Genomic DNA, 27,661 nt, shown 5'->3' on the forward strand with positions numbered 1-27,661 from the left:
TATTAAAAAGTACATTACATTTCAGCATGAATATTTACAGTGAGTGGATTTCGACACAATAACAAGAAATCAAAAATTTTACAAACATAAGCAAAATACACGTCAGTGCAAAATTATGAATAACATCAACGTAAAATGCACAAAGTTTAATAAATAAAAAATTTCACCTTTTCAAGTTGAACCGAAAAAATAATTAGTTTGAATATCATAAGGCGAACGGCAAACCATAATATTTTTATAACAATTATCTTTCCCTACATTCCTCCTTTGGAACGAAAAGAATCTCACCATTAAAAGAGTTCTGTTACATTTTTAACCTCATCCATGTTCTCTTCCAAGACTGAATACTCCCATGGCACCATCTCTTCCCCATTTCAGAGGCTCCTAATTATTTTAACTTGCTTTCTTCGCCCGTTTATCTTAATACCTTTGGTCATCAATCAAAAATTAAACAGCTAGCATGAATGAAATAATATTTTCCATGTTTTCTTGTGGGGGAAAAAAAACGCATGTTTCATTTTTTTTTATTACGTAGCAAACATGTTTTAATAAACTGTAATTTTCTGAATTTCATATTTTGGTAGAAAAACAGTTTTCCGAAGCTTATGTGGTGTCATACGAATATTAGTTTTTTGGAGGTGAAGTTATAGGAAATTTATATATAATTAACAATTTTTTGTCGGTTAAAAATACTCCCCCCCCCCCTCCCGTAGCAGATTTTTAACAAGGTTTCATTGCATTTTATTTGTATAATATATGTAACAACATCAAGTTGTAATTCCTTGGCCTAAGTACAAATGAAAGATTCATATCTTTCAGATTAATAAATTACCGGTACTCATTCTCGCATCAACTGCGAAAATCTAAATAATATGCTTATTCAACAAAAGCATTGCTTTTGCAACACTTATTTCCTTGCTTTTGAATATTAAACCTATTTTAAGAACTTCTTTGATGCTGTTACTTGAATTTCTTATTAGGTGCTATGTTCAAAAAATATGATTGATATTATTTGCAACTTACAGGAAGGAAAAATAACATGGATCCTTAAAACTTTGAAACATAACCTCAGCCCCATATTTGCATATGCCTCAATTGTAGTTAAAGGCAGAATGAAAATTCGAACTCGTCTCCCTTATTCGCAGTTATCAACCCACATTGATACCCAACTGAAATTCCACCCACTTCTAACTTCTTCTAGGAAATCATCACTCTTCAAGCAAGTATAATGGACGTAGTCCTTTCGTCGGTATTTTGAGTGGGAGTTCTTCATCGCTTTCGTTGCCGTTGATGGTGTTGATGATAAAGTTTTCATGGACGAACCCGTTGGAATTGGCGCTGGAATGGCGTCGCTTCTTGAAATGGTGGGCGCTGCTGGTGGTAGGCGAGGAAGGTCTCGTTTCGACGCCTTGTTCCATGAAGTAACGATCCATGTGAGGCTTAACAGCAAACCAGACCTTTTCTTCGCGAAGGATATCTGTCACCATATCGATATCAGGAGCCATGAACCGGTCTTTGTCCAAAGCTCTGCAAGAAAAGAAAGTCTATGTAAGACTGTATCTGAATTGGCTGTTTGGTTGCTAATGCAAGGGAATTAAATGGCCAATCTTTAGTTAGGAACATATAGTACACCTGGACCAAGAATGAACTCGAATACCATTTCTTATCGAGTTAAGTCTTGCATAAGCAATTGAATTACAGAACTGCAGGGTTAAAAATGCTTTTCTCATGTGGTGGAGAGCGTTTTACGGAAGTGGAAGAAGTAAATATAATTTTCCTTTAGGTACTGAATGCTCAGAATTAGCTTGTTTTAAACATTCGTAGGCTTTCTCTTAAACGCTACAAACGTTAAGAAACAAATCTCTTTAGTGTAACAAAACAAACTGGTCTTTTTTGATGACTTCATTTTAGCTTTGCACAGGCTCAAGAATTTTTTTGTATTAAAAAGGGGGTTTCTTGAAACTTCAAAGAATGTGTTTGCAACAATTTTTAAATTTTTGCTTCAATAAAGTCGGTTTTATCAGCTAAGAGTTACTATTTGATATGAAACACTACCTTAAGAGAAAATTTTGAATTATTGAGCTTACACAGAATGCCCGGTATCGCATGAAGAATACATTTCTGACCCAGCAATGCTTTGTGTTTCGGAATCGTCTAGGTGTACTACCTCTTAAGGTTTGGTCCGCTTTTTCAGACCACCCTGTAGATTTTACTTTTTACTATAGACACGTTTAGTGTGACGTCAGAGGTTGCCAGAAACTCGGGGAAGTTTCCAATCATGCCGTTGCTATGCGCGTTGCTAAGGGATAATCAGCATAGGATCTTCGTAGGAATAGGGTTAGAGCGATGTTTAATTGATAGTTTTTTGGCAATTAAATGGTCGAAATAATTTTTTTAGTGGTTTCAAGTTACATATAAGCCACCTGTAGACATCATTTGACGAGTATCGATAGTTTTTACATGTGAATCGGGTTAAAATTCGGCAAAACATAGAATTATGTGGAATACAAGTGTGTTTTCTAGAGTTATAGACTCTTCTTATTGTTATTTCTTTTTCGTTGGGGGGGAGGGGGATAGGTCCGACATTTGAGAGGGTCAGGAGAGGTATTGCCAATCTCATGCCTTTTGGAAAATAACTGTATTTCAATAAATTTAGTGTAATTTTTGCTGTTTTTCGACGCAACATACTCGTACATTGACTATTTCCTTTTTGTACGTACCCTTCTAGGAAATTTGAAATATCATGACTTGAGGGGGGGGGGGGGGGTTGTGAGATTTTTCTTTTAAAGTATAGAGCGAAATTTAATTATTATTATTATTATTATTAGGAAGAGGAGTAGTTTTAATTGAATTGTATGCATTCTTTTCTTTAGAAGACGAGAGACCATGTCAGCCTAGTCAGCGATACCTGGAGGGGGGGGGAGGATTTTTCTGCATTTGTTCCAGTAATAATGCATATTTTAATGAAACTCCATTCCTTCGAGCTCTTTGGGGGAAAGGGAGAATCGCGTGTTTTCTTCAAATTGTCACGAGTATTTTAACCTTTTTTTTTTTTTTTTTTTTGTATTCCGAGGCGGGGGATTTTTACTTTACTCTACTTGTTATACATATTTTTTATATCAATATACATAAATATACATCGAAAATTTCAGTTTGTTCTACTATTTCAATGCATAGTTCAATTAAATTCTTTTTTTCTTTGGGGGGAGGGGATATTTCTTCTTGCTGCGCGTAATTTTAAGTAATTGCTCTTTGGGGGGGGGCGACAAGGATATACATATTAGTTTTTTTCTAGGTTCAATGGGAATTTTACCAATTTCTTCAAGTTAGTTTTTATTCCTATTCGGAATAGAACTCAATTGGAGTTTAACTTAAATTACGTGTGTGTTCTCGCAGAAGAAAAACTTTTAAACTAAAATATTCCAATCAAACTCGCATTAGAATAAGGACAATGTAACCTAACAACCCCCCTCCAATTCGAAAAAAAAATAACTTCAATGCAAACAAGCATCACAATCGAGAAAAGTGAAAAATTCTCCTTCCCCAAACAAAAAATTACTTATAACATTAAAAAAAAAAAAAAAAAATCCCGGTCGAAGAAAATAATTATAAACAAATTCTTAGAAAGCTTTAAACAGGATTTAAAAAAAATATATCTCCCTCGTCCCGTCATTTCAAATTTTTCTGCAAAGGGGGGGGGGGGGGGTTAAATCATATACAGTCAATGCATATTGCATCGAAAGACAAAAAAATTGCGCAAAATTTATAGAAATACAGCAATTTTCCAAAAGCGGGGGAGAGGGGCAATGTCTTCCCAGATCCTCTCAAATGGCGAAGTTGTTCCCCTCCACCCAAAGAAAAAGAAATAACAATAAGAAGAGTGTATAACTCGAGAAAACACACTTGTATTCCACATAAGTCTATGTTTTGCCGAATTTTAACCCGATTCACACGTAAAAACTATCGATATTCGTCAAATGATGTCTGCAGGTGGCTTATATGTAACTTGAAACCGCCAAAAAAATTATTTAAGCTTTTAATTGGCAAGAAACCATCAATTAAACATCGCTCTAACCCTATTCGTACGAAGATCCTATGTTGTTTCTTCCTTAGCAACGCGCATAGCAACGGCATGATTGGAAACTTCCCCGAGTTTCTGGCAACCCCTGACGTCACCACTAAACGTGTCTATTTTTAGCTCAAAGTTTGTTGGTTTGCTGAGATTCATTTTTTACATAGTACTTACTTGACGACAGATCTAACTAAACTATAAACTGCTTCCAGAGGTGCCGTAGTCTTCAGTGGTCTCAAGAACTCTATGGCTTGACAAGCTGCGAGCAGTTCAATGGCAATCACTCTTTCGACATTCTCGACAACGGTAAGGGCTTTTCGAGCAGCAAATCCACCCATAGACACGTGGTCCTCTGTACCTGCGCTTGTTGGAAGAGAATCGACTGATGCTGGATGACAGAGCACTTTGTTTTCAGATACTGGAATGGAAAAATCGTCACATTACTAATTGTGTGCCACATAAGCAGAGCCTATTGAGCAAAACTCCATTGTTCAACCAAAAGTAGTTTAAATACTTTTAAAATTAAAAGTAAAATTTCCCGCAAATTGAACTAAAGAGTAAAACAGAGTACAAAAAAAAAAAAAAAAAAGCTACATTAAATTTAACTTTAATTGAAAAAATTCTTGTGCTTGAAATATGCAAATGAGAAGTTGGCAACGATCGATGGATAATCGACGATTCGACGATGAAACTTCGATTGAAATTAAATATCGATGGTATGAATCATTTATACATTGACCAAAACACATCGATGCTTTGAAACGTGGAAGATCAATGGTTTTGAAATGCATTCATTGCTACATAATCTCAATTAGCAGTCAATGAGAAAATAAACTTTCATTGAGTTCAACATTAGCTTTTAAATCAGCATGATAGGAGATCAGACAGTCGTTGTGAAGTAAATTTATTCCGAAAGAATTAAAAAGATTTCAGCGTACCTAAAGCAGCTGCTGTGCAATGAGCCATCATGAAACCAGAATTAAGTCCACCATCCTTCACTAAAAATGCTGGAAGTTCACTCAAAGCTGCAAAGTAAATTTTTGATCATAAGAAACATGGGACGCGACATAAACAATATTGTTTTCAAAAATAAAGAAAATCTAATTTTACCTAACGAAATCATATTTTCAATTAACTGTAATAATACAAGTAATCTGATGGGTTAATATTACTCTTTTCTAATGTTTAGCTGCTACAATTTTTAAGTTCAACTCCGATAACATTTTCACATTAATCTTACCAGGATTTATTAATCTTTCTGTTCTTCTTTCACTCATACTTCCTAGTTCATGTACTCCAATAGCAAGGTAGTCTAGAGCCTGAAAATAAATAACCGCAAAATATTAAATGGTTATATTAAATATTTACGTGGTAATGTAACAAAGTTACATTCAGTCAGCGGTATGATTCATTAATGTTTCTAATTTTCATTAATGTTTTCTAATTTTTCAGTACTAAATTTAAAGGACGGATTGGGAGGGATCCAAGCCGTAGAGCACAACCGTCCTGCGACATGGACCCGACAAAGACATGGATGTTGTAGATACAGAAATGACTTCTTCCCATTATGCCCCAGTGATTCGGATCTTATTTTAAGTTATCTCTCCCCCAAGCTATGTATAGGGCAGTTTCATGTTAAGCCTTTTTAACCAACTGTAAGCACACTAGATGGTGGGTCAATGGGTTAAACCGAAATACCAAGTACGAATTAAGACGGTGATAATTTTAAAGTATCGAACATAATCACAGATTGAATGGAAAACAAGAATATAAAACTTACTTTTGCTGGATATTCACCGTGAAAATTTCCTCCAGAAATAATTTCCTCTCTTTCAACAAATACCAGCTGCATGAAGAGTTAAGATAAATACTGTGTTATATTTGATATTTGAAAGATAATTCCAGATGACATTTGAAAATATTTGTTGATAACAGCAGTGATAGTAATACAGTAATTAAAGTGGACAAATTCGACAAAAGCGTTTTAAAACTTACTACAATATCCTTATCAAATTCTGGAATATTGCCTTTTTATTTCAGAGTAGTTTAAATAAATGTTAAGAATGATTCTAAGCAAAAAAGAAAAGAAAAAAGTTGCGCTTACAAATAGTTTTTGCAGATCAATTTACATGGCACTGATCATGCTTCATTGGCAAGGAAATGCAGTACAGTGTGGGCATAAAGCTTTTGAGAGATTATAAGAATTCATTGTAAAGTATTAATACAATGTTTAGGCATAAGCTGCTTTCGATATATTGTAGAAATATTTATAGTTTTCGCTAAAATCACTTAAGCCAATAAATTTTAAACTGGAAGATCTCGAAGGATGTCAAGGCGGCATTCCAATTCTTGCAACAGATTGTTCAATATTTTTTTAAAAGATTTTTTAGGAGGCGATTGAAATTTTTAGAAGCGTTTATGAAGTTTTCACTAAAATCACTTAAGTCAGCAAATTTTAAAGTGGAAGATCCATAAGGATCTCAAAGAACGCCAAAGCGGCATTCCAATTCTTGCAATAGATTATTCAATATTAGGTCGAAAAATATTTTTTTGGCAATCAAAACTATTAAAACATTTAATTGAAATAAAAACTTTGATTAAAATAAAGGTAATCAGTGATCTGCCGATTACAGGCTTAGAAATTTGTGGTTTCTGTTATCCTTCTTCGACCGCATGCGTTTGATTTAAAATCCACCTCTCTCTTATGCGGACTTTAGGGTCTTTCCTTATGCCTTAACTTTTTCACTTAAGGTGAAACTATTATTTTATAAATTGTATACAGTCAAAACAAAGAGCCGGAAAAGGATACAGGATTGTCTGTTGCGCTGTTCATTTCTGTCGCAATAATGTCTCGCACAAACTCGATGGTGTCGTGCACTATGCCGTGGACTTGAGGGCAACATCTCAAAGTGTAAGCATCTTGCACGCGGTGGCAAAACCGATGGCTCTCTGTAAGAAAACACAGGAAGATTTGGATTAGGAATCTTGAAGACTTAAATTGCTGTTTAGTATTAAACGGCAAAGAAAACGACGAAAACAATCAGATAGCGAAACTTATGAACTAAATTCCTTAAAATCTTTTTCATGGTCTTTCTCTCAGTTTACCAACCCCGTTTTTTTACCTCTTCTGTCGTAATTATGAAATATTTAACCAAAATTGTTTATATTTGGCACACAGTGTACGACGGCGAAGAGTATCTTACAAACAAAATTTTAAATTTGTAAGTGAAAATGTAAAGAGTTATGATGCGTCTAATATTTCGGACTTATATTTTTGAAATTAATATTTTCGATAAAAAGAACAATGAAATATCAAACGAACTTCATTGTAAAATGTTCTCTAAGCAATTATAAAACATAATATAAGCATTTGAAGATTAAGAAAAAAATTTGTATTAAAAAAAAAAAAAAAAAAATCAGGAAAAAAAAAACATCGCTATTACGTGACGTATTATTACGTGAAAGTTGCATATATTTTTTTCCTAACTGAAGTTTTGAGGCAGTATTTTGTTTTTTCTCTGTTGGTTAGTGATTAAAGAAGTTTGTGGAGAATAACTGCTGAAGTTATTACCTGCCATCTCTGACGGATGAGTATCAGAATGAAGCAAAGCTCGAAGTCTTTTAGCTACTTGACTCTGTCCTCTGTGGGGACGAACCTTCTGGATGTCTGTCAAAAAGAAATCGATCATCAAGAAAAGTAACTGATATTCATAATTTTAATAAATCTCAAAGGAATAGCAGATTGATAAATATTGAACGACAAAACTAAAAATAAAAAGCGAATGTTTGGCACACTTATAGTTCTGTTAACATTACTTAAAATGATTATTTTTGGGAATATGTAACATTTTTTAAACTCCATAGATTAGATCCAGATAAACAGGAAATCCCGATATACGGGGGACGGATAAACTAGGTTCTATTGTATAACAAAAGACGGAAAATAAAGAAAAGCAATGTTCCAGCATTTTTTTATACATAAAATACCTCTTTAAAATTTATTTTAAATTTACTTTGTTTTTATAATTTTTGTTTCAAAATTCGGAAGCGTGTGTTATATTGCTTGATTTAGTAACGCTTGCGTTGAGGAAGTAAAATTGTATTTTCATTTACTGATTCTAACCTGGAGCAATCGAGTTGTAACTTATAATCTATTAAGTTTTGAAAGTTATTAAAGGTCTCAAAGGAGCAATTATTTGTTTCAAAACCACTACACTAGTTTTTGCACGTTTTGAGTAGATTAAACATAATTTTGACAGAACACTTGTTGACATTGCCGGGATTTCGTGGTATTCGTTTAACATTTCAGTGGCTGAAAAAAACATGTTTTTTTTGTTTAAACATTTGTTTAAGTATTGACTGTTTAGTGCAAATAAAGTTTTTCAGCTGTTGAAGTGTTAAAATTCCGGTTGAATTTAATGTTTTCTATAGAATTGGTTGATAAAGAGTACAAAGAAAATGTTTTCTTAAGAATTGTTGCAAAACTGGTAATATAGTTATATCATCGGTATTACGTAACTCAATAAAAGAGTTTTTGGTTTGGTAGTTACCTCCATCGAATGCTCTTGTAGTTCCCTTTAATACTTCTAGAGAAAGAGCTGCAACAACATCAGCTTGTCTTGCAATAATTTCAGCTCTACTTAGGGCTGAAATAGAAAAAGAATTTAAAGGAAAAAATAGAAATGCATTTATAAAGCTCTTTTTTGTGAGCAAAATCTTTGAAAAATAACAACAATATTCAATAAAAACATCAAAATCTATTTAATCAGTTTGAAATTTTCAAATTCCATAATAAAATGTAATAACACTAATGATTATTCTTTTCCATGAAGTACACATATCATTTAAGATTCTGCATCTGGCTCATTGGTTCCGGCCATTGATGGGTCTCATTACATTCTGGGGTCTAATGTAATTTTTTAAACATATATCCACTATGAACAATGAACGTGAAACATATAAACAACCTTGACTCAGCTAGGGACTTTGCGATAGTTTGGGACTCCTGATTGGCCAGCCCACACAAATACGTCGGCCATGTTTTCCCCCCATCCTACGCATGCTGAATTCAAGTTTACATTTTTTAAATCCCCTCCCCCTCCTTCGAAACATATCTAGAAGATTTTCCTCCGACATGAAACAATAATTAGAGCCGTCAAAACAAGCTACGAAGGAGATGGATACCGTTTTTGCGTGGTAGCCAATCAGAGGTCATTAAACTTTTACATTGTCTCTAGCAAAGTAAAGTTTGTTTACATGTGAACAGCATGCACCAACTCTGACTTTATGATGGATTGATCACCCATTGATAAACGTTAGAGGAATTTTGAAATTTCTTACCTTCTGCTCCTATAGATGTAATCAGCTGCGTTCCGTTGAGGAGAGCTATCCCCTAAAACGGAAAAGTTTACCTAAATTAAGATTATATATTTTTCAAAAAAGATAAAACCGGATATATTTGAGAATGCCAATATAAATTGCATAGTTACCTCCTTTGCACCAAGAGTGACGGGGGTTAACTTATGACTTTCAAGAACCTAAACAATACAAAAAAATTATTAGTCCTTGGAAAACTCAAGTATGTAACATAAAAACTTAATTAATTATAACTATGATTTCCAATTTCTAGTCTTATTACGTTAGATTCAAATTTTATGGTACATCTAGTTAATTCCGGCCAGGGAATTCAGTTGAATAATTCTTAGCTGTTTTATGAAATAAAATTATAAATAGGAAAGTAAAAAACCAATTAAAAAAATGCAACAGGACATCTATCTCAAACATAGTCATTAGACAAAATCGGATCAGACTTTTAACGGAAGTCATTACACTGTAAACATTTTTTCGAAACTTTCCTGGAAAATAATGAGTAGCTAATGGGCCTAACTTCTTCCAATAACATATTTGGCGAAAACCAGGAAAATTTTTAGCTAACGGTTAGTAACCTTCCTGATATTATCCAGGAATCTTCCTGAAAAATTCAGAAACCTTCTCAATCAAAGCCAGTTATCTTTCAGAACTAACTCCGGAACCTTCAGAGAAAACTTATATATGTATATCGTTATAGCTTAGCACCTTGTTGATTTACCAAGAAAGCTCCCAAAGCAAAAAATGGCCGAAGCTAAGAAGGAATTGCAAGCTATTCCTTCACAGCTATAATATCAGGAGACTGAATTTTGCCCTTGATTGGGGTTCAGTCAATCCGAAAGGGCCGTAACTAAGTTGAAGGAGAGACACTTTATAAAAAAGCTTATTCTCAGGAAACTGGTGTATACCTTTGAAATCCCGAAACGTTACTCGGAAGAAATCAGAGACGTTTCGGAATTTTTTTACAGTGTATGAAAACAAGAATTTTTGAAAATTTTGTGGTTTGATAATTTGATTACATTGTTCATCCATTCTAAAATGCTGTTGCAAATGCCAATAAACTGTGCTAAAGACATACGAAAAAAATCTAAACTTCTTTGTGCTAAAATATGAGTTTAAAAAAATTATTTTCAAATAAAAAAAGAACCGACTTCAAAAAACAAAGAGGAACTAAAAAGTAAAAAATAATTGGTCATACTTACATGCGATTTTCTACCCAAACCTATAAATCAAATTTATTTTACACTTAAAGTACAAAAATCAACTGAACACCCAAAAAATAAACACTGTTTTTAATTACTATACGATGAATTATTTTAATACCTAACTAATTATAAACGATCTCTTAATTTTTAATAACCATTTGAAGTCGGGGCCTCCTATAAACTACTACCTAACGTAACTGAGTAGATTTAGTTTTAAAGACTTTCGCGTTTTGTTAAATTAGTGTTTAACTCAGGATTTGGTGGGTTGTCAGTTACGCTAAGTAGTAGTTTATAGGAGGCCCCGACTTCAAATGGTTATTAAAAATTAAGAGATCGTATATAATTAGTTAGGTATTAAAATAATTCCTCGTATAGTAATTAAAATCAGTGTTTATTTCTTGGATGTTTAGTAAAGTTGATTTTTGTACTGGAAGTGTAAAATAAATTTGATTTATACGTTTGGGTAGAAAATCGTAAGTATGACTAATTATTTTTTACTTTTTAGTTCCTCTTTGTTTTTTGAAGTCGGTAATTTTTTTATTTGAAAATAATTTATTTTTTGCTTTTTAGTGGTGTAAATATAAAATAAGTACGTAGGGTAGCGTATTGACGTACGAGATGTACTTACGTACATCTCGAGTGAGAAAACGTCGAGCACAGGAGTCTGAAAACAGTAAGATGAGCAAAATAGAGAAATAAATAGAGCACAGCATTTCGGAGATTTCCGAAGACTGTGATGAAAGGCTTTTTCAAATGCGCAATTATTCACAAAGAAAATTATATTCATCATCAAATTGACTTTATCAAAGTATGCTTTCCGAAACGAATTCACGAGTCACTAAAAAAACAACAGAAAGCGCTTTAATTGCCCATAGAATTTGAAAAGTTTTCTTGATTTTTCAAGACTCCCATCTTCAGATACTGACCTGATGACTATGGGATCACCTGGGAAGTATATACCTTTTCAAGCGAGAAAAAGAAGAATTTTCCAAATTGGTCTATGCGTGTTTCAGTTTACGGGGGACATACATAAAAAGATTCCGAAAAATTGAGAACGTCTTTTTTGAAGTCGGTTAAAAAGCAAAAAAATCTTAACGCGCATAATATTTTATACGATTTGCACTAAAAACTGATCTTTGTTTCTCTCCAGGATTTCTTTGTGCGCTAATTTAATTAGAGCCATTTAAAGTCAATGGTTTTCCTAACTATATTATATTTTACAATAATACGTGTCACGTAACTCGTGAAAAAACTCACATTTCTCTTTACTTGGCCCCGTCTTAGATCAGCACCACACTAGAAACAGAGTATCTACTGTGATGTTGTATATATGAAAATCAAAATACTACTAGAGCAATGATACTAAATGAATTTTCTGTTTGCTTCAGAGGAGTCTTTATTCAAAATTTGCGATATGACTACTAATGATTAATACGGGGGAAATATTTAGGGGTGGGGGGGGGGGTTCTCCCCCAAAGCAAGAGCCTCATTAAAAATTAAAAATATCCCTCTAAACACCCCCTCCCCGCCCTTAAGGGGGCACCCCTGATTAATATTAATGTTTTGTGGTACTTTCTTTAACACTGAGTAAAGAAAGTACCTTTGTTTTATGGGGCACTTTCTTTAACAATGGATTTTATATTTAACCGTTTAATATTGAAATTAAATGAAGTTTATTGTTTTTTCCCATAACTTGTTTCTAAAGAACAAAGGTGGTGAAGCAGAGGTTTGGAACCTATATAAGTTAGATCACTCCTATCCATTAAACAAAAAAACTATAAAAATCGTTTCACTAAGTGAGACGCTATGAGTTTACAAACAACAAAGTGCGAGTATTAAATTTGAAGAGTTCCCTCGATTATTCCAGGATCCCTCATACCCGGACTTGAAGACCATTAGACGACCAGGAGAAGTATACCGTTTCAAACAGAAAAATAATTTTCCTAATCGGTCCAGGTGTCTTCTGATAATTGGGGAGCGTAGTACATAAAAAAATTCCAACGAAGTCTGTTAATTAGTATTGCCATAACTGTAAATTAAACTGACAGCATAATGAAATATAAAATCTAAAACACTTGTCAAACTTCAGAAATCGGACACCAGTTACGATATATTTATTAAGAAATATAAATTTAACCGTTGGAGGGAGTGGATGGGGGGATTTTTGTCTTCAATTCCCCTTGAATTGAACACTAAATATATTTCAAAACTGAAAAGTTTAAAAAAAAAAATAATAATGATGATGACTAAATGAAGTTATTTATTAGAAATTTTTTTTTATATAAAATTAATTAATTCAACTATTTTTGTAGCAAAATTCATTCAATTTACTGATATGCTACCTGAGTAATAAAAACATTAGTAAGACGATAATTAAAATTAACAGGCGCCGCCGTGAAAATCAAACATTCCGATGCGTGAGAATTAAATATTGTTCAAGGCAAGATTCCTCCGTCGATAAAAGCTGGGGAAGGCTGGTCTACGTAGCCACAACGCGCGCGTATGAAATTTAAAGTTTCTTAGATTTCTCCGGCACCCCTCATCAGATCCAGACAAAATTAACATGGGACCATCTGGAAAGTATACCCTTCCAAACAAAAAAATAATTTTTCAAATCGGTCCAGTATTCTTGGAGTACTACGAAAACATACATAAAAATCCGCAAGACGAAATCATAACCTCCTTTTTTGAAGTCGGTTAAGAAAGGACGAACAAACAACTTAATTAAAGTACATTTCTTGATAATTTGGGCTCGATTTACCGTGTTCATTTACTGAAGTCACACGTAATTGCAATACGTTGCCATGAATTTGCCCAAAAGCAATCGAGTTGCTTAATCTGAAATAAAATGTTTACAGAAATATGAAAACGGAAGATCATACGTATTTTGCTTCTGCCCAGCCGGATTCTGGACTCCACATTTTCCCTTCTCCAATCAATCCCAACGCCAAGTGGGCCAATGGAGCCAGGTCACCGCTAGCCCCCACCGTTCCTTTCTCTGGAACCCACGAGAGGCAAGAAGCTGCGAAAAGAAAACATAATAAAGGGTCACTAACGAAGATGGGAAAATAGTTGCAATGATTTCAATTTATGAAGAAATCTTCTGATTGTGGTACGTATAAAGTGAATCGAAGATTTTAATGGAACATCTTGCAGGTCTATAGCAGTAGCGTCCAACCTACTTCTTACCCTCGAAACTGACCCGTGTGACCCGTTGTTTTGCTTAATGTTGCAAATCGAAAAGCACGACTAATGACAATGTTACGAGAGGCAAGAAGCTGCGAAAAGAAAACATAAAGGGTCGCTCACTACCTAAGATAGGAAAATTATTGCACCTATTTCAATTTATGAAAAAATCTGATTGTGGTACGTATAAAGTGAATCGAAGATTTTAATGGAATATCTTGCAGGTCTATAGCAGTAGCGTCCAACCTACTTCTTACCCTCGAAACTGACCCGTGTGACCCGTTGTTTTGCTTAATGTTGCAAATCGAAAAGCACAACTAATGACAATGTTACGAGAGGCAAGAAGCTGCGAAAAGAAAACATAAAGGGTCACTCACTACCTAAGATAGGAAAATTATTGCACCCATTTCAATTTATGAAGAAATCTTCTGATTGTGGTACGTATAAAGTGAATCGAAGATTTTAATGGAACATCTTGCCGGTCTATAGCAGTAGCGTCCAACCTACTTCTTACCCTCGAAACTGACCCGTGTGACCCGTTGTTTTGCTTAATGTTGCAAATCGAAAAGCACGACTAATGACAATGTTACGAGAGGCAAGAAGCTGCGAAAAGAAAACATAAAGGGTCACTCACTACCTAAGATAGGAAAATTATTGCAACCATTTCAATTTATGAAGACATCTTCTGATTGTGGTACGTATAAAGTGAATCGAAGATTTTAATAGAATATCTTGCGGGTCTATAGCAGTAGTGTCCAACCTACTTCTTACCCTCGAAGCTGATCCGTGTGACCCGTTGTTTTGCTTAATGTTGCAAATCGAAAAGCACAACTAGTGACAATGTTACAAATTCGGAGCCAAATATTTAGAAATTGGTTTCGGAAAAACAGATGCAGTAATTGATAACAAATTGTTGGTTTTTATTTTGTTTTCATCTTCCATATTCTCCCAAGTTATTAAATTTTGCAAAAAATATTTTGAAATTTTATATGTGTTTTGGATCGCAAGAATCATTTTAATATTAGGTGCGATCCTCGAATAAAAAAAGGTTGGGCAAAACTGGTCTATAGTAGTTGTAAGATGATTAAAATTGTAAAATAATGCATAGTTTTAAAACTTTGACATTAATGAAAAGGTACTGCTAAAATAATGAATAAATGATAGTTAAAAAAAATCAAAGTACAAAGCAATGCACTGTAAAAAGTATAGCATTATATTTTAAAGTTCAGTTAAACTATTTTTCAATGAAAAAATAAAAACATTTAATCAAAAACATACACTAGTATTAAAATATTATTCACCATTGAAAGCATGTACAACGTGTTTCAAAGTCTCTAAAGAAATGCCACTGTAACCTTTGGCCAGTACATTGATTCGAAGCGCCATCAACATCCGGGTCTTTTCGGGTGTCAGTGGTTGACCGACGCCTGAAATATGGGGTACCAAAACGTAAGTAACCAATAATAAATACAAAAAAGTCACATTCTAAAAAATAAATAACATGAAGAACAATACTAAAATGTTCCCAAACTTCAGACCTCCGCGGACCCCATCCGAAAAAATTACGAACTTCATGGAGCCCCCCCCCCCCTCTGGCACGCGAGCACAAAAAAAAAAAAAAAAAAAAAGAAGATTTGACACAGTTAAATTGATTTCTTTCTAATATATGTTACGTTTTTTTCCCTTCAAATTTATTTATTCATTGCTCTGTATATTTTCAGAGCTCTTGTCAGGTTTTTATTTTTTTCCATTTTTATTTTGAGTTATGCAAGTAAAATTCTATTTGAAATTCAAATAGGAATAAAAATGTTGTCACCAAATTTGAACAACAAGTTTATAATAAAAATGAACATTTGAAGTTAGTGAACAAAACACTGTTAGCCTAGTTTTAGTGTGTTAATTTTTCATAGGAGTTGTATTTTTATGGCGTATTAGGATTTTTTTTTTAAAATTATTAACTATAGTTTCGGGCAAACCTCAATTATATTTAACGTTTTAGCTGGATAGCACGGCGGGCCCCCTGGCATAGACTGGCGGACCCGCGGCGGTCCGCGGACCACAGTTTGGGAAACTCTGGTTTGAAGTAATATATTTAATGCGCTACAGGTTGATAAAATAAACAAAATGTATAAAGGTATATAGATTAAAATTGCAGTTTTGTTGCAAATGGTTAGTTATAATTACAATTAAAGTTTATAATTAAGACTTACCAGCTGCATGAGATCGTATTAGGTTCACCTGTAGTTCTCTGTAAAAGTAAATATTAATAAATTATAGAAAGTTACAGTAATGAGTTGAACACATAAGTACATTATTAAAAGACCACTATAATAGGCAAGCCGAGTCGTTCGACACTTTTTCAGGGTTCGTACTCAATTTCAAAAATAAAATGAAGTAGTTTTGAAGGAGTAAAATCAGATTTTGAAGGAGTACTTTAGTGCAGTACATAAATGACACTTTTTTTTCTCAACATATTTGACCCCCCTCCCTCTTTGTCAAAGTATCACACTACACCTTACTCCTCCCCTTGTCACATGTCATACTTTTGGAAAACATATTGTGTTAAAAAATGTGATGTCACTTTTTTTCACCCTCTCTCTTCCCCTTCTCACAATTTCATGAACCTCTCTGTCTTCCCCTCAGTGACATCACTTGTGGATGATCCCTTTTAGTATGTCAAAACTGCTATTAAACAATTGTTCTTTTAACAAAATCACTAAAAAAAAATCTACGTATGTAATTTTAAAAATTTAAATACTAATTAGACAAACTGCTGAGAGTGTGGTAAGGGAAAAAGCAATAATCATAAAACTTTAAAACATTAGATTTAGAAAAACTAAATTTCAAAATATACAAAATTACTGCATTACATTTATTTAAAAAAAAAAAAAAAAAAAAAAAACAAAGAAAAGAAAGAAAGAAAAGAAAATGTTTAATTTAACAGTAAAATATGCTAAAGCTCAATATGTTTATTTTTCTCTCCCAACTGGGATCAACGCAGTTCACAAGCTTCCTCCCCCCCCCCCCAATGCCCTTGGGACGAAGTTAACAGTTCTCGATCGCAGTATTTTAAAAGACTGTCACAGAGGAAGATTACGTAGTCTTGAACTAACTAGTATGTTGTGGCCATCACAAAACTTTCTTCTATATTTTTCCTTTTTCTGATCCCTCCTCATGCTTGACGAGGAAGCAATATTCCTAACAAAAACAAAATTACACATGCAAAAACTTGACGACCATCCCAATGTCTGAATTATTGTAAAAACAGAACAAAGAGCGAAAATTGAAAGTTACTTTAAAAGCCTTACTTGAATTAATTACAAATATTTTATTTATTAACAAACATAAGATGGCAACAGTTAAAAATTTTAAATCATTGAGATAATATTTCCGATCATTTCCATACAATTAAAATCACGAGAAATACGCAGACGACAATCTATTACGATTTATCTCTCTTATTGTTGCATTAATAAAGCTATTTTTATTCGCAAAAAAAAAAAAAAAAAAAAAAAAAAAATCAACACCTCTTGGAGCGATCGGCGTCAAAATAGAACCAAAGCCTGTTTACATATGGATTCACATATATTCCAAATTTCAACCAGAACGTAGCATTACTTCTTGAGATAGGGCACTCAAAATGGAAAAAAAGAACGGGTGATTGCGCTACCCCCTTTTTAGCTGTTGACACAAAAATAAAATCAGTTCTTATACCCACTAAGGGCTACTTGCCGATAAATTTTTCTTTCATTCCGTTCATTATTTCTTGAGATACAGCAGTCACAATTGACGACAAAAAACGTTCTATAGCTCAACCCCCGTTTGAGTTATTGACACCAAAATTGAATCAGCTCCTGTTCCTGTTAATACCAACATATAGACCAAATTTTGTTTGATTCCGCCAGTTACTTCCTGAGGAATAGCAAGCACGCGTAACTCGAAAAACGTCCCATTGCTCCACCCCCCTTGGAGGAATTCGCGCCAAAAACCAATGGGCACAAGTTCACATAGGGGCACATATGTGTACTAAATTTCGTTCGATTTCATGCGGTAGTTTTTGTTGTAGAGCGGCCACAAAAAACTGGTCACACACAGACGTGACACACATACATACACACACACATACACACACACACACAGACAGACAGACATTTTCCAAAAATGGTCGAAATGGACTCAGCACACCTCAAAACGTTCGAATCCGTCAAAATTCGAAATTCGAAAATTTGCACGAATCCAATACTTTCTTCTATATATTAGATATAGAAGAAAGTAAAAAAGAAGGAGCTCTGAAGGAGTTAAAACCGAAATGAAGGAGTTTGAAGGGCCCTTCAAAACATTTTCCTAAATGAAGGAGTATTGGAGGAGTTTTGAAGGAGCGTACGAACCCTGTTTTTTCTTGATTAAAAAAAATTAAATTCCGGCTTGGTTATCGAACAATCGTCGAAGAAAGCTACGTTGCGGATATGTTGCTTGGTTGGTGTTGAAGTATTTTTAGTCTACGAGAGCAAACCATTTCCGTAATTTATATGTAAAACGATTGAAAAAAAAAATATTGGCAATACATGAAACTGATGATGTAATTCTGTAGCTTTAGTTGGAATGCTGATTAATGATGTAGTAGAAAAATACTTTGGCTTATTTCTCGTGGTTTCTTCAAAAAGTATTCTTTTTTAATATTATGTATTTTCCATTTAAAACTGGAGAACCCCAGCATTTATTTCAGAGGCTGATATTCGTAATTTTTCTTCCCTTGTGTATAAATAAGTAAAGGAAAATAACAGCTAAATTACTACAAGTACTCGTCCATTTTTTGATTAATCAAAATCAAGAAAAAAATATTACAGCGCAGTGGTGTAATTTTAAAGCTAGATTTTTTTTTCTACAATATTTTGAAGTATAATAAGCTTTTGATCAATGAAAATCGCAAAAAGTACAATTTTTTTTATAATTAATTTCCTAAAATTCTTTTAAATAGTAAAAATTTGTTTGCTTGTGCATACGTTATATTTTAAACTTATCTTTAAAAAAAATTATATTGTTTTGCATAAAAGTGGTGGATTGGTACCGGATAACGGAGGACCATGAAGTAGAGAAAAATCTTCAGATTATGGAACATGGTTGTTTACAAGGGCGGATTCAGGGGGGGGGGGCAAAGGTCGGTTGACCCCCCTGTGGCATGAATTTTATGATAGTTATGAAATTTCAATATTTTAGATTCGAAAAAAAAGTACATGGTGTCAATTTTAACCCTTTTTTTTCCGCTTGGTTCTGTAAGATATTTTCTCTTAGCGCGTCTTAATTCTAAAGATTGACTGGGTTTGTTTACTGGTCTGTTGCTATTTTGATATTTTTGTTCATTTTCAAAAGAACAATGTATTCAAAGCTTACGGCAACGTGTCCAGCTTATCTACCTGAAGAAATATGACTTTTGATGAAAATTTGAGGGAATATGATCCATGACACCGGTAGCGCCATTGAAAAATTTAGGGGAGAGCGGGGATTCATTTCAAAGGGTTTTGATCTCATTTGTGGAGAGGGGGTACTCCGTAGCATATCAGGTGGTGCGCCATTCCTCTGGGGAGGGGGGGGGGTAGGCACTCCTGCTGAACTGATACTAAATTTTTATGTTGAGGTATAACGTTGGCCATTGAATATTGACCCTCCTTACAAAAATTTCCGGATCCGCCCCTGGTTGTTTATAACTAAGTTTCATACAACTCTGCTAAATATCGTTTCAGATGAAAAGTGTCTATTATTTTGAATTAAAAACCAACATAAAAAGAAACATCAGTGCAAAATAAATTGGAGTGTAATGAATGAATACTAAATATTATACGTGAAGGAAAAAGCAAACGCATCCTTTATAAATTAGAAAAATCTATCGCGTCATAATTTGTTTTGCTCCCAGCAGTAGTGATTTTCTCCCATCTTATTAGGCGTAACAATGAGACAATCAAAAAGATTTTTGTGAGTTAAGTGGAGGTTGTTGCATCCGCAGTCACCCATGACGTACTATTTATGAAACTGTGTGAAATGTTTTTGACCCTCGAAGCTCGGGAGAAAGTGTTGGAGCATTTCATTGGTGAGAAAAATTATATTGCTATCGTATCAGCCCTCGATTACCGACTAGTAAGAATTCTTTTTGTACTTAAGAATAGGAAAAGGCAATAATAGTTCAGAAATAGAGAGAGAAAAAAAAAGAAGAAAAAAATTGATATAATAATTTAAAATGAATGAAATCAAATTAGTATTCTACATCTAAAACATTCAAAATTATTTCAATTTGAAAATACAGGAAAAGTAATGCTAAAAAAAAAAAGAAAAAACAATCTTAAATTAGAAGACAGAGTTTTACACAGTAAAAATATTTGAAGCATCTTGTCATTAACATAAAAAAGGGAAATGAAATATATTTTTGAATGTTGATGAATTTTCAATTTGTATTTAATGCGGTAACTAGATTTTTTAGTTCGAAAAGTCTAATTGAATTCAATTAGTTTATAAGAAGATAATGCTTCCTTCAGCTACGAATAACCGAGTTTTCTCAAAATTGGTAAAGCGAAGTTTATTGTCCTTATTTGGTCAAATACAATTTAAATATGAAATTTAAAGATCACACTATTTTTTATAGATAAACTAAATAACTTTACTTATTAAACACAAAGTACTACAATCAATTGTAATTAAAAGACACTAAAAATGGTAGCATACGTACAAAATTTTATCGTCTCCGATGACTGTGTTAGCAAATTTTCCAAAGCCGGTGTTGACACCATACGCAACTTTGTTTTCTTTCAATATAGTCTCCAGCAAATCTCGAGATTGCTTGACCCTTGCTTGAGAATCAAGGCTCAACTATTGTGTAAGATAGGAAGAAATACTTGTAACTAAATATTGGTAAGAATATAACTGAATCTGAAATTTCAGAGAAAAATATGCCATGAAAAAATATTCTTTCAAGAAAACAGACTAAATGATCCACATTTCTTCTAGTAAAACATGTTCCCTCACCTCTCCCATCACTGCAATGTTTTCTAATTTTAATTTTTTTTAATCGTAACGTTAGAACTGATCCAAATCGTTGATCAACGTAACATTGTCATTCAACATCAATGTAATGTATTGATGAAATTGATGATATGTTGATTGATTTGGATAATCTAAAATCTGAAAACGATTATCTGAGATTTGGTTGTAAATTTGTATTAGGGATGTACCGATAAGCAAACCGGTCGATTACCGGTTATCGATAATAGGCTGTTGATAATCAGCAGAGCCGATTATTCATGATTATTTTTTAACTCTACCAACTTTCCCATCATTTTCTTTCTTTTTTATTTCATTTCGATTTTAGAAATAGTTAATAGTTTATTTCTGAGATACGCTTTATTTTTCTCCTCTTTCCTTATTTTTCCAAAATAATGTCTAAATTTCATTCAATTTCTTCGAGCCACTTTTCATATTACTGTTAATAAAATTACATTATTTTATTTGGATATGAAAATTGAAAAAATGTTGGAGGGTAGCCTGTGGTCAGCAGCATACTTTAGGAGAACTTTGAATTTAAACTTACTTTTTAACTACTAGTAGCCATTTAATTCAAAATTATTATTTTAAAAAAAACGTGTTGATGTGTGCATCACATGACTTCCTTTTGCTCAATTTTAATGTCATTTTCCCATTATTGGCAATTTTAATGTGATTCAATAGTTTACTCTCTAAATATTTACCACCAGTGGCCAAATTGAAACTAGATTTAAAAAAAAAAAAAAAAAAAAAAACCACCAAATTTGTCGCCAAGCTGGCGACAAAACTTGGCGACCAAAAAAACTGGCGATATATCACCAAGTGTCTGCCAAATTATAACAAGACTTGAGTATACATCGAAATTAACAATGATTTCCCCACAAAAAGGGGCGAAAGACCCCTTTAAAAACACCCGAACGCAACCAAAAGGGGAGGTGCACAACTAGACCCCACTACGTACCAAATTTCAACATTCTAGGACATACCGTTCTTGAGTTATGCGACATACATACGCACATACATACATACGTATATACGGACGTCACGAGAAAAGTCGTTGTAATTAACCCGGGGAGTGTCAAAATGGATATTTCAGGTGTCTATACGTTCTTAGGCACTTATACGCGTGTGGTCGGGTTGAAAAAAAATACTCAACATTCATTCGGGGTGAGCAAATTTTAAATTAAGGCCGAACTTTGAGTGAAATTTTTTTCCCGAATACAATACTTCCTTTTTTTTTGTAAAAGGAAGTAAAAATATAACATTATCTAGGTATTAAGGTCAACGCTTATTAAAGCACTATGCTAAAGGAGAGAAGTATCGAAGTTTGAAAAATGCTCCAACATTGTATACGTGTGCATATTTATTCAAAATAGAAAGAATAAATTTAGAAAACAACATTACTTCAACCATCCGTTTGTATATAATAATACAAAATGTACATATGGATGCCTCAATAGCCAAATCGATTAACTCCACTTTTTAAAGAAATCCTTATTTCTGCTTTAATAGTTCTTTATCAATGCTTAGCATATGAATTTATAGTAAAGTTTTGGTTCAGTAGGTTTCTGACCATGTGATGTCAGAAAATGTAACACGAGGGCCCATTTACTCCTATGGATAACACAATTTTCTTCAGAATTTTTCTCTACTTTTTGCTGTATGGAGTTAGTCTATTTGGCAACTGAGGCATTCATATATATATATATGTATACTTTTTTAAATCAAATGATATTTAGTAATTTTTTGTTGAATCAAAAATGAATAATTTGAAGAGAAAGTTGCAAAACGTATGATGTAATCATATGCATTTAGAAGAAACAAAGTAACTGAAAAAATAAATAAATAAATGAATAAATAAATAAAATAAAATGTGTCATTAAAAGCTGGGATAAGGGTATCAGAACATAAATTTAGGAAATGATCCTGATTTTCTTCTCTACTAATAATAAAGCTGAAAGTCTCTCTGGATCTGGATCTCTGTCTGGATTTCTGTCTTGATGTCTGTCCGGATCTCTGTGACGCGCATAGAGCCTAAACCGTTCGGCCAATTTTCACGAAATTCGGCACAGAATTAGTTTGTAGCATGGGGATGTGCACCTCTAAGCGATTTTTCGAAAATTCAATTTTGTTCTTTTTCTATTTCAATTTCAAAAACATTTTACCCTGCAAATTATCATAACGTGGAAGAGTAAATTACGAAATTATCATAACGTGGAACCGTAACATGGGCGAACAAATGAACATAGCAAATTGGCGGGAAATTCATCATCCATTATTTGTAAATATACAGGCGAACCAAATGACCTTTTGATTTTTCTACTACGGGGAAAGCCGTGCGGGTACAGCTAGTTAAGAAATAAAACAGAGGCATCGGGAAGCTTTTTCATTTCCGTTCGAGAGTTATTAAGGTGAGGATGTTGCAATGGGATCATGTAAACATTTGTTCATTTCTGTTACATTTCTGGTGCGGATTTCACTGTGCTATCAGGAAAAAAAACTTTCACTATCATGCCAATTGTTTCCAAAGTATGCATTGCAGACTTTTTCACCAATATAAGGATCAAGTTAAAAAGATAGTGCAGTGTGATTTACACTTATAATAGTCTTACCTTGATTTTAAACATTCCTTTCCCAAGTTTTAAGAGGTCTTCTGGAGTCAGGTTGTATCCATCCAATACTAGGTACTAAACAAAAAGATTGGTTCATAAGATATGAAATTCATTTTTCGTAATCAAATTAAATTATTCACTTTGGTATTAAACGGAAGGTAAAATGTACTTACTTCAGATGGAATCTTGAATTTTCCAGGACTGATTGTTTGAGTTAAGTGTATTTGCATTATGTGGGTTTCACGTCATTAAACACAAAAGCAATAAAATTGTTAAAGTACAATTCGGAGCATTCTAAAATATTGAGCGCTAACAATATTCGGATATAAATCAGTGAAGTCGAGTAAATTTTAAAAATTTTTATTTATTGTATTCACTACTTTACGGAACAATATGTCAACTTTCGAAAATGAGCGTTAGTTTAATGTGTTAGAACCTGAATATCATTCTTGTCATCATGTATTAGTTTAATTTATTGCACAAATTAGAAAATTGAAAAGTCATGTTAAAGTATATCATGGTTTAAGTTGATTTTCTTAATTTTACTGTCTTTTTTTACTTTACTTAGATATAAAGTTCTGATTTTTTTCCTTTCTAAGTTCAGAATGGCGATTCATTTATTGCTTATTTTCGTACAAAGTGTATGTAACTGTGAATGAACTAAGACAAATAGAGAATTGCAATTAAAATTGTTTAAACGTATAATTTAATTTCAATGCTCCTATATTTCTATTACGATCAATTTAAGAAGCATTTTACCATGCTCTTTTTTTTTCTTAGATATCTAATTCAGTTTTTACGGGAAAAAATTGCATTAAGCTGATTGTTCCCTTCTCTTATTATCTTTTTTTTTATTTCAAAGAAATAATTCGTTGTAATAAGGAAAAAATATTGCAAGTGCATCATTTAAATGAAATTACTCAAATTTGCTTTAAATTTTGCGCACATTATGATATGTAAATAAAAATAATTTGCATTACAAGATTAAAAACCTTATCAATGTTATTAGATACTATGAAAACTGTTTCACAGCTCTAGATGAATAAACTTTATGAGCAAAATTATTTTTTTTTATGTTCTAGAAATAAAAATATATGCTTATTTTCGTTGTAATAAAGGATACACTTGTTCGGGTACATAGTGAATTTCAGCAGGCCCAGTTACAGGATTTGCCTTATCTGTCTCCAAAACTAGAAAGAAAAATCTTTTAATAATCAAACTCTCTTATGTTTCTCTATTTTTTTATTTTTCTTAAAATCAAACTTTTATGTTTGAAAGCAAGGATTTTTTTTCTTTCTGTTAAGTCAATCTACATGACTCAACTGGCAGTGCACCCAGTAGTTAGTATAATTGGTGCAGTTTTAAAACAGTAAAGTAATCATCTAATTTCATTAAAAAAAATAACTACCCACTACAGTTCAAAATTTTGAATTACTAATTTTTGAACTGCAAGATTTGAGCTAAAAATTTAAAGAGCTTAGCGTCTTCACTCACTGTTGCTTAGCGTCGGAAGCTCAAAACCTTACAGCCTCACTGAAAAAGGGTTTTGCAATGAGTTTACGAATATAATGCTTTAACAGCACCTATTTCATTATTAACATTTTCAGAACAAAGAGCATTGTTTTTCATTCTTAAAACAATTATGAATCATATAATAATGTCAATAATCCCAAAACCCCTCAGTTTGTCATACTTTTGTTAAAATTACGTATATTAAGCTGCAGTTCATATAATACCATCTAAATGTTAGCATTAAATTGTATTCATTTATTCCCTAACAAACCCACCATTATTAATTTAATTTTTAAATAATTAAATTTCTTTCTTTTCATATAAATATAATAAGAGAAATAAAAAAACTCATGCAAAATTAAGCAACAGATATTGCCTCTACTAATTATGCTCTAAACATTTTTTAAATAAAATAGTTTCTTAAATTTTCTTTAATTCGTTAAATTACTTGAACTCTTTGCATGCAAACCTGCGATTTTCATAGTTCAACCCAATTTGCGAATGATTTCCACACACAAAATTTTTCTTAAATTTGCCAATAATTCGCAACCTTATAATTCAAACTCTTTATATAATAAATTTTAAAAAAATCATTAAAATTAAAAAATTAAAAAAAAAAAAAAAAAACGTGTCTATACAGAATTGAAGAAAACTCAGGGAAAATGATTCCATAGTAATAACAATAAGACGAAATGATCATACCGGATGCAATAATACGTAAGATTAATTTCTTTAATTTTAAAATATGCAATATTCATTGTTCGTTGTCTAGTAAAATATAGACGCTCTTGTTACAATTTTTTGTAACATATGCAATAATACGTAATACGGGATGCAATAATACGTAAGATTAATTTCTTTAATTTTAAAATATACAATATTCAGTGTTCGTTGTCTAGTAAAATATAGACGCTATTGTTACAATTTTTTGCTATTATTACAATTTTTTACTTGTCATTATGGTACTACGTTAGGAGTTAACTGTCGTATTTTTGTTGTCTCCTCCCAGTTTTGCCGAAATGAAATTTCCTTCCCCCCTATTTTTCAATTTCAACCATACTTTTTGTTATATTAAATGGGAAGGGGGGGGGGGAGAAATTTTAAATGTCAGCGAAACTGGGGGTATACCATTTTTATATTATGCACTTATTGTTACATTATTACGCATTTGTTACACACATTGTTTTTAAAATATCCACTTTTTACATAACTGTCAAATCACTCATCACTAGAAGTGACAAGAAATGTATACATCGTCAAGTGAAATTCCTAGTATAAACGTTTCACAGAAGAAAAAAAATGTGCATTCAAATATTGAAAAGGTACTTTTCTGTTAAAAGTACGTCACGACGCATTTTTAATCTTGAAGATTATTTTATTTTATTTAGTATTGTTGCAATGTTTCATCAACTTTACATAGAAACTACTTTTTTTCGGAATCATGCATTACTTTGTCTCTTCAATGGATTCTTAAACAAAACGAAGTAAAGTAATCTGCCAAGAAAAAAAGCTATTAAATAACACGAATAATCCCTTTAAAATAATTCGTCAAATTAACACGTAAAATAATCGGCTAAATAAATATATCGAGTCTTAAATAAAAGTCGAAGGTTCCGTTAAGCTGTAAAATTAGAAAATGAAAGCAAACCTGGAGACTATCTGAGCGTAATTTTTCAATTTTCGCCAAGGCAGAAGGATACTAAGTCAAGTGACGAACCGAAAACAGAAAAGTACCATTAAAGTAAAAGAAAATTTTGAGCAACTCACCAACAGAAAGGAAATCGTTATCGTCAAGAACTACTCTGACTTCATCTTCGGGATCCAGTATGGCCCCACCTTTTGTTTTTCGAATCTGGTAGATTCTTTCCTCTCTTCCTGAGACATGGGAACCTATTGGTTTCAATTTCTGATACCGTCTCAATGCCTCGTCACCTATCCACCCTATTGTAGTGTTGGCCTTCATGCAAGGCACAGCAAACCATTCTCCTCTAACTCTAACAGACACCTTCATTTTTGACTTTTTGCCTACAGCTTACTTATTTCTTCGGATTTACCGATAAATTTAGAATTCTGGGCTTTAAATTATGAATTGGAACAAAAACAATTGCTTGAATGATTGACAGTATTAATTATGAAAGAATATCACGATGGGTGCACAATGAGGAACAATTCCTAAAAGATACAACAGCTGTTTCAATGTGTCAGGTCAAAGAACCTTTAAAATGGTCGAAATAAATTAGAGATAATAAATACCTATAGTACTGTAAGCAATATCAATGGAAGTATAGCGCAATTACAGTGATGCCTTACTTTCTTGATACATTTGTTAAAAAAAGGGTGTCTTAGTGTCCTAAATAAATCGAAAATCTGGGAGGATGGTTTGAAATCGGCACACGGAGTCGAAGACGATCTGAAAATCCATTTTTTCACAACCTCGTTGCTTTTATGGCAGTCTGGTGAAACTCTATCAGGCCAACCTTTGACCTTGTGGCATATTGGCCAATTTCGCGAGGCGGCCTCCAGCACACAGGCGCTTTTGGCGATTAGAAACACGTGAATTTGTTTTCCGGGGGTTTCGAATAATGACTAAGTAGCTGACGACGGGTTTGAAGGAAAATATTTTTAAAGAGCCGCTGTGGCGTTGTTGAGGTATTGACACGTGATTGAATTCCTCTTGT

General features: G+C 33.0%; 1 protein-coding gene across 1 annotated transcript; it reads right to left on the reverse strand.

Moving 5' to 3' along the window:
* LOC129220139 (histidine ammonia-lyase-like) lies at nt 1-27,002 on the reverse strand. The gene is made up of 18 exons (XM_054854489.1): nt 26,751-27,002; nt 24,595-24,661; nt 23,645-23,672; nt 23,472-23,546; nt 20,549-20,688; nt 16,041-16,078; nt 15,132-15,257; nt 13,527-13,666; nt 9,562-9,609; nt 9,413-9,464; nt 8,623-8,718; nt 7,644-7,739; nt 6,882-7,021; nt 5,853-5,918; nt 5,313-5,391; nt 5,011-5,097; nt 4,247-4,490; nt 1-1,527 (listed from the first exon to the last, which is right to left on the reverse strand). Exons 1-18 carry the CDS (start codon nt 26,992-26,994, stop codon nt 1,209-1,211), a joined length of 2,085 nt encoding a protein of 694 aa, XP_054710464.1. The 5' UTR covers nt 26,995-27,002; the 3' UTR covers nt 1-1,208.
* Between the last annotated feature and the right edge of the window lie 659 nt (nt 27,003-27,661).

Source organism: Uloborus diversus, chromosome 4, assembly GCF_026930045.1.
Source record: "Uloborus diversus isolate 005 chromosome 4, Udiv.v.3.1, whole genome shotgun sequence".
Lineage (NCBI taxonomy): Eukaryota > Metazoa > Arthropoda > Arachnida > Araneae > Uloboridae > Uloborus > Uloborus diversus.